This window comes from Euleptes europaea, chromosome 19 (genome assembly GCF_029931775.1).
Source record: "Euleptes europaea isolate rEulEur1 chromosome 19, rEulEur1.hap1, whole genome shotgun sequence".
NCBI classification, from domain to species: Eukaryota; Metazoa; Chordata; class Lepidosauria; order Squamata; family Sphaerodactylidae; genus Euleptes; species Euleptes europaea.
Genome location: NC_079330.1, coordinates 6451157 through 6458905, shown reverse-complemented (window position 1 = coordinate 6458905; position 7749 = coordinate 6451157). Strand labels below are relative to the sequence as shown.

The window sequence follows — 7749 nt, the reverse complement described above, 5'->3', positions numbered from 1 at the left end:
ATTTGAACACAGGCAGGATAATGCTGCTGCCGTGGTTGTGTTTGTGGACTTCCTAGAGGCACCTGGTTGGCCGCTGCATGAACAGACTGCTGGACTTGATGGGCCTGGGTCTGATCCAGCATGGCTTTTCTTATGTTCTTATGGGTGGGTATGTCACATACCTTTCTCTGCACAGTACAAGCAAGAACCAGATTGTGGGGTGGATCCAAACCTGGTTCTCCAGATCGGAGTCCACCACTCTTAACCACTATGCCACGCTGGCTCTCCCAGCTGCTCCCGGGTCTTGGAGTCCTCTGGGTCGGCTTCGCCTACTTGATTTCTGCCGTGTCGGACTCGTCCTCAGCAGGAGGATTCTGAGGCAGGCTGCAGAAATGGCTGTCGGTATTCATGTGGGGTGCAAAGAGTACGACATAGCACACCTGGTAATAGCAGGAGCCAAAAATGGCGAAGACGCTCGCTAGGCCTGCAAATGCCTGGAACAAGGAGACGAACTTTCCTTGGGAGGTGGCGTACGTGGGCACGAAGAGGGTCCAGATGATGATGATCAAGACCATGGCGAAGTTGATGGCCTTGGTGGCTTTATCGTGGGCCCTCTGGGAGCTGTTTCCCCAGAAGGAGCAGATGCAGCAGACGACCGCTAGGCAGTAGCTGTAAGCGAGAAGAAGGCCAAAGCCGGGGAAAGAGACGTCTTGGCACTGCAACAGGATGCTTCTCTCCAAGTTGGTGCTCTCCTCCAAGGACGGCGGGTCCCAGAGATACCAGGAGATGCAGAGAAGACTCTGAACGGCTGCGTTGACGAGAACGCAGAGAGCCAGTGAATATCTCTTCAACAAAGGGCTCTTCAGGGTTCGGTCGAGTCCGGAGCTTTGCGCGACTTTCCCGAGTAACGTGGCCAAGCCGACGGTGAAGCTGAGGAAGAAGAACGGCTGCCGGAGCTGGCAGACCCAGAGGGAGGGCTTGATCGTGAAGAAGAAGAAGCTGCTGCAGAAGCAAGCCGAAGAGAGGATGAGCAGGAAAGTCGGGAAGCTGCCGATGTAGCGCATTGCCGGGGTGCTCCTGTATTTGGCGAAAATGCCAGCGATGGCCACCATCTGAGCCAGGGCCAAGATAGTCAGGCTCAGCATGATGACGGGGAGTAGATCGGTCACCTCCAGGTACTCAATCGTCCTATCCTGGCACGTACTGTTCTCCTCGAGAAACCATTGCTGTTTGGGGCACTGGGTACATTCGCTTGGATCTAGACAGAAAAGTTATTGGTGAGGCAGGAAGGTGTTGGAAGTGAAGGGCTTTGACTCTTTTGACCTCAGACTTCAGAGGGGGACAAGACTAGTGAGTTGGAGAGATAGAGGGGACAAGACGCTAGGCATCCTTTCTCTACTGCTCTGACACTATCCCCAAGAGGAAGAAGAAGAAGAGTTGGTTTTTATATGCCAACTTTCTCTCCCACTTAAGGAAGAATCAAACAGGTTTACAGTCACCTTCCCTTCCCCTCCCCACAATAGACACCTTGTGAGGTAGGTGGGGCTGAGAGAGTGTGACTAGCCCAAGGTCACCCAGCTGGCTTCATGTGGAGGAGTGGGGAAACCAATCCGGTTCACCAGATTAGCCTTCGCCGCTCGTGTGAAGGAGTGGGGAATCAAACCTGGTTCTCCAGATTAGAGTCCGCCACGCATGTGGAGGAGTGGGGAAACCAAACTGGTTCACCAGATTAGCGTCCTCTGCTCATGTGAAGGAGTGGGGAATTAAACCCGGTTCTCCAGATCAGACTTGATCACTCCAAACCACCGCTCTTAACCATTACACCGAGGGTGTTCTCAGTTTATAGATCCCGCTCACCATTTTTGTTCTGGAAGTAACCGGTTGGACAGTCCTCACACTGATAGCAGCAGTTGTGTTCGCCTCTTAAATGCCTCTTCTGGCTGGGCATGCAGTCCTGCGAACATCTGGATATTGGGGGCTTTAACAAAAAGGGGGGGTCAAACCTTTATCAACTGTGGGAAAAGAGGAAGACTGGGTGGTTGGACATTTCAAAGATCAAAGGACAGTCTTGTAACCCACCCACCCCCCATTCTCAAATGGATTACTGCCCCCACATGCAGTATTACAAGTGGCCAAAGGTTCATCTCTGCCTGCTGGATTTGTTTATTCTGCAATAGTCTAAATTCAAGCCACTGTGGTGTGGCAGTACAGCAGTAGGCAAACGACAGTAGGCAAAACTGGGTTTAAGTCTTCTTAACTGACAATCTTACCTTGACTTGACAGCACTCACATATTTGCCTTGACCAGGATGATCACATGAAGCTGCCTTATACTGAATCCGACCCTTCATCAAAGTCAGTATTGCCTACTCAGGCAGCGGCTCTCCAAGGTCTCAGGCAGAGGTCTTTCACATCACCTACTTGCCTAGTCCCTTAAACTGGAGATGCCAGGGATTGAACCTGGGACCTTCTGCATGCAAAGCAGAGGCTCTACTACCGAGCCACAGCCCTTCCCCATGCTTGCCCGATCTCGGAAGCTAAGTAGGGTCAGCCTTTGTGATTACCTGGATGGGAGACCAGCAAGGAAGGGGTTGCTCTGCAGAGGAAGCCAATGGCAAACCACCTCTGCTCATCTCTTGCCTTCAACACCCCACCGATGGGATTGCCATTAGGCGGTTGCAACTTGACAGCATGTTATTCAATATAGCAACTTGGACCATTGGTCTGTCTGGCCTAGTGTTGTCTAATCTCATCGGTAGCAGCTTTCCAGGATTTTGACCAACACCTACTTACTTGAGATACTTTCCCTGGAGATGCTGACAACCAAATCCAGAACTACTTTGATTTTGATTGGCCCAGAACCTGATCTTCCATCCACCCCCCAGAAAATGGGGGACTTTCTTGTGAGTATGAACCTTTTTATCTCTCGTGTGCCACTGGATCTTGGATTCATTCAGGGTGAGCTCGCGTTGCAAAGTGTCGTAGCTGCCGATGGAAACAAACTCAAAGCTACTGGTGGTGTTACTGGTGGTGTTCCATCTCCAGAGAACCAGATCGTAACCCGTTGGCGGATTGCCATTCTTGAAATAAACTGGCTGCGATTCCACAGTGAAGTTGACTTTGGCTATTTCTTCCAGCAGCTATAAGAAACGGAGAATCCAGAAGGTGCAGTTAATGAAAATCACAGATGGGGTGTTGTTCTCTCTGGTAAGTCTTAATGGGAAAACACGTCCTGTCTTTTACATCTTGCTTAAGCTGTTTTGCAAAATGTGGACCGGGAAGTAAGAAACCTCTAAAGAATATGGCTTTAGAATATCCTGATCTGCTCCTAAGCATGCTGTTTTAAAATGCTGGATTCCTTTATGGTTTTTAATAACAAGGTTCTAGCCCTGATGGTTGAGACCTGGGTCAATAGAAAGGAGGGTTCACTAAAATATCCACAGTAGCCCTTCTTGGAAAAGAATAATCTAGCCACAGTTATCCATTCTCTGGTCACGTCCAGGTGAGGTTACTATCATTTGTTCTCCATAAAAAGAGTTGGTTTTTATATGCCAACTTTCTCTACCTTTTTAGGAGAATCAAAACAGCTTACCTTACCTTCCTCTCCCCACAACAGACACCTTGTGAGGTAGGTGGGGCTGAGAAAGTTCAGAGAGAATGGTGACTGGCCAAAGGCCACCCAGCATGCTTCGTGTGGAGGACTGGGGAATCAAACCCTGTTCTCCAGATTAGAGTCCACTGCTCCTAACCACTACACCACACTGGCTCTCCTGAAACTGTGCTCAGCTGATTTTATTGGATGCCCCCAAGTTCTAACATGAATTGAAGGCGGGCTCTGCTTTCTCAGTGAGCACATGAAGCTGCCTTATACTGAATCAGACCCCTGGTCCATCAAAGTCAGTATTGTCTACTCAGACTGGCAGCAGCTCTCCAGGGTCTCAGGCAGAGAAAGGTCTTTCACATCACCTACTTGCCTGGTCCCTTTAGCTGGAGATGCCGGGGATTGAACCTGGGACCTTCTGCATGCCAAGCAGATGCTCTACCACTGAGCCACAGCCCCTCCCCATGGCTCTCCAGGCAGAGGTCTTTCACATCACCTACCTGCCTAGTCCCTTTAACTGGAGATGCTGGGGATTGAACCTGGGACCTCCTGCATGCCAAGCAGATGCTCTACCACTGAGCCACAGCCCCTCCCCTATGGTGGTAGGCATAACCTCATCCATTGGGATCTCTCCTCCCACTTGCCATTGTGATCAGGTCAACTCAACAGCATCCCATGTGGGGTGGCTTACAAGGCTGATCTTTAGGTGAATGCCCGCTTACCTGCCAAGGGTAGACCTCTTGGTCCATGTTGCATCTCTGGCTCGTAACGTTGCACCGGAGCAGCTGATGGAGCGCATGGGCCACGGCATAGACGGCTTTATAGGCGCTGAACGTTTCGTGGAACTTAGCGCCGTAGACAATGTCGGAGAGGTTGGCGAGGGTCAGGCGCCCACATTCGGGACACTGCTCATGTTCCCAGCCTATGGCGGAGCTATCCTGGCCCTGCTCAGGACCAGCTAGGATGCGTCGTACATACTCCAGGAAGCCAGGCATCCTCCCGCTTTTCACCCCAATCCCGATAATAGTTCCCAAACTGGCCAAGTTTGGAATGAACCTAAGGGTGGCGGCGGTGGCCCAGCACTCGCTGGCGATCCACACTTTGCCGGCTAGCCCTCGTTCGAGCACGACCGTCAACAGCTCCTCGGCTTTGGCGGGGGGTGCGAAGACAACGGTGGTGTTGATGCGGGATTCCACCAGCTGGCTGGCGATCTTGGCCAGCTGCTTCCGCCTCTCTGTTTTTGTCGGGGCGCTGGGCAGGATGGCCTCGAAGGCGATGCACGTGTCCTTGGACAGGGCCGCCTGCACGAAGACCTCCAGCACCCGGCGGCCGTATTCGTCGTCGCTCGCCAGGGCGGCCACCCAGTTCCAGTGGAATTTCCGCAGGAGCTGGACAATGGCGTCAGCTTGGCTCTTGTCGCTGGGGACGGTGCGGAAAAAGGAGGGGTACAGCCCTCTGTCGCTCAGGGTCTCGCTGGTGCTCGCATGGCTGACCTGGAGGAAGAGAGGAGGGACGCAGGGCCCTGAGTTCGCTCTGCTCAAATGGCTTTTATCGAGGGGTTGGCAGGGGTGCCGATGGAATAGGAATTGTTGGATGGGCAGATCGTTTCAAAAGGAGAAGAAGAAGAGTTGGTTTGTCTATGCCGACTTTCTCTACCGCTTAAGGAAAAACCAAACCGGCTTACAATCCCCTTCCCTTCTCCTCCCCGCAACAGACACCCTGTGAGGTAGGTGGGGCTGAGAGAGTGTGCCTAGTCCAAGGACACCCAGCTGGCTTCATGTGGAGGAGTGGGGAAACAAATCCAGTTCACCAGATTAGCCTCCGCCCCTCATGTGGAGGAGTGGGGAATCAAACTCGGTTCTCCAGATCAGACTCCATTGCTCCAAACCATCGCTCTTAACCTCTGCACCACGCTGGCTCTCTGGTAGTCGCAAATTCCCTGCATTGTGCAGGGGGTTGGACTAGACAACCCTGGTGGCCCCTTCCCACTCTATGATTCTTCTTTATAAATAAATTTTATGTGTGGCTAGTATGCCCGCCCTCCTCAGGCTCCGCCCCAAAAACCTCCCGCTGGTGGTGAAGAGGGACCTGGCAACCCTATTCATTAAAGCAGTTGGCAAGAAGAAGGGCAGGAGCCCCGTGGCACAGAGTGATAAGCTGCAGTACTGCAGTCCAAGCTCTGCTCACGACCTGAGTTCGATCCCAACGGAAGTCGGTTTCAGGTAGCCGGCTCAAGGTCGACTCAGCCTTCCATCCTTGCGAGGTTGGTAAAATGAGGACCCTGCTCGCTGGGGGTAAAGGGAAGATGACTGGGGAAGGCACTGGCAAGCCACCCCATAAACAAAGTCTGCCTAGTAAACGTGGGGATGTGACGTCACCCCATGGGTCAGGAATGACCTGGTGCTTTGCCTTACCTTTAGCAATGGCCGGGGGCGGGGGGGGGGCAGAGAATGCCATACTGCTAAGATAATTCACAGTGGGCAGCCGTGTTAGTCTGTCTGCAGGAGTAGAAAAGAGCAAGAGTCCAGTAGCACCTTAAAGACTAAAATTAGTCTTTAAGGTGATACTGGACTCTTGCTCTTTTCTAATACTGCTAAGATGTTCTTGCATCTGCAGTTCTTCAGCTCACCACCAGGGGCAGCAGGGCACAGATCAGAAGGTCTCGTGTTCGAGTCCTGCTGGCTCCCTGATATTTAAGGTTCTTGCCATCAACTGACTGGGTATATGGGCAACCTTTCAGAGCTGCCGGCCTACTGCCATATTTTCCCCATGCTTGACCAGTGTGCGGGTTGTTCTTTCCTACCTCAGGGATGGAAAGGAAATTCAGTAGCCGGGACAGCACCACGCTCAGTTCCGAACTGTCCGGACCCACGACGGCAATGATGCGGGGCTTGTAGTCTGTGTAATCGCACTGCACTTCGGGGCCGCTGTCCCCAGGGGATTTGGAAAGGAAGCCAACCGCTGGCTTGGTCGCAACGACCACGTTGCTGCAGGTGTTGTGGATTTCGTAGCCGAGTTTGACGCCGGGTAGCAGGGAGGGGGAGTTGTTGATTTCTTCAATGGCGAAGCGCATGCCGAGGTGCGTTTGGTACCCATGCGCATAGAAGCTAGGGAGAGGATGGTTGATAGTGGATAACGAAACTTCAACCAATAGGGCGCAAGTTGAAATGCCGACAGAGGGCATTCAAATGTGCATTGTAGAGGTGGTATGTGCGTGCCCTCCCCACCCCACGTGGGGGGACTATACCATCACAGTGAAGCTCCTTAGAATCAGCTCTCTGGAGAAAATGGCTGCTTGGGAGGAAGAAGAAGAGTTGGTTTTTATATGCCGACTTACTCGACCACTTAAGGAAGACTCAAACCGGCTTGCAACCACCTTCCCTTCCGCTCCCCACAACAGACACCCTTTGAAGTGTGTGGGGCTGAGAGAGAGTGACTAGCCCAAGGTCACCCAGCTGGCTTCATGTGTAGGAGTGGGGAAACCAACCCCGTTCACCAGATTAGCGTCTGCCACTCATGCGGAGGAGTGGGGGAATCGAACCCGGTTCTCCAGATCAGAATCCACCGCTCTTAACCACTACATCACGCTGGCTCTGTGACATTATACCCCTCTGAAGTCCCTCTCCTCCCCAAACCCCACCTTCCCCACGCTCCATCCTTACAGTCTCCAGGAATTTCCAAACCCAAAGTTGGCAACCCGATTCCTGGCAGACTTTTGGAAGGCCTCTTGTTTCCGGCTCACCTGTAACATGTGGGGATCTCCGCCAGGGTCTTGTACCGCACCTTGGAGTGGAACGCGAACAATCCGCCAATCACAAAGTCCCCTGGCGTGCTGAATTGGGTGGCCAGGGAGTTGGTCTCCGATTTATGGGGCCTCACGCAAAGGACAAAAGCTACGAGCCCGAGCAGCAAGTGGGTTTCCATTTTGCCTTGAGGGGGGAGAGAAGTACCCATTTAAGATCTTGCAGTGATGCAACGCTGTTGAGGGTTCAAAGCATTACCTTGTCATCCTTACAGACAACCCTGCAAGGTAGCTCATTATTGTTAGCCCCATATTGCAAAGGGGCTCTAAATTGGTGGGGGGGGGGCTTGCCTCAGTGAGTTTGTGGGGGGGGGGCAAGATGCAAACCGGGTGACTTCCTGATCCATATGACACCATTTCCAAAGTGG

General features: G+C 52.5%; 1 protein-coding gene across 1 annotated transcript; it reads right to left on the bottom strand.

Annotated features, from left to right (window-relative positions):
• Nucleotides 1-308: 308 nt before the first annotated feature.
• LOC130491727 (taste receptor type 1 member 3-like) lies at nucleotides 309-7503 on the bottom strand. Its single transcript, XM_056865516.1, has 6 exons — nucleotides 7322-7503; nucleotides 6383-6686; nucleotides 4302-5072; nucleotides 2894-3118; nucleotides 1837-1957; nucleotides 309-1237 (listed from the first exon to the last, which is right to left on the bottom strand). Exons 1-6 carry the CDS (start codon nucleotides 7501-7503, stop codon nucleotides 309-311), a joined length of 2532 nt encoding a protein of 843 aa, XP_056721494.1.
• Nucleotides 7504-7749: the final 246 nt, after the last annotated feature.

Bases quoted from the DNA above. Each gene is read 5' to 3' on its own strand.
- LOC130491727 (XM_056865516.1), bottom strand. From the start codon at position 7,503: ATGGAAACCCACTTGCTGCTCGGGCTCGTAGCTTTTGTCCTTTGCGTG. The intron at 5,073-6,382 runs GTAGGAAAGAAC...CTCTTCCTCCAG, and splicing joins ATTTCCTTTCCATCCCTGAG to GTCAGCCATGCGAGCACCAG. The intron at 3,119-4,301 runs GTAAGCGGGCAT...CGTTTCTTATAG, and splicing joins AAGAGGTCTACCCTTGGCAG to CTGCTGGAAGAAATAGCCAA.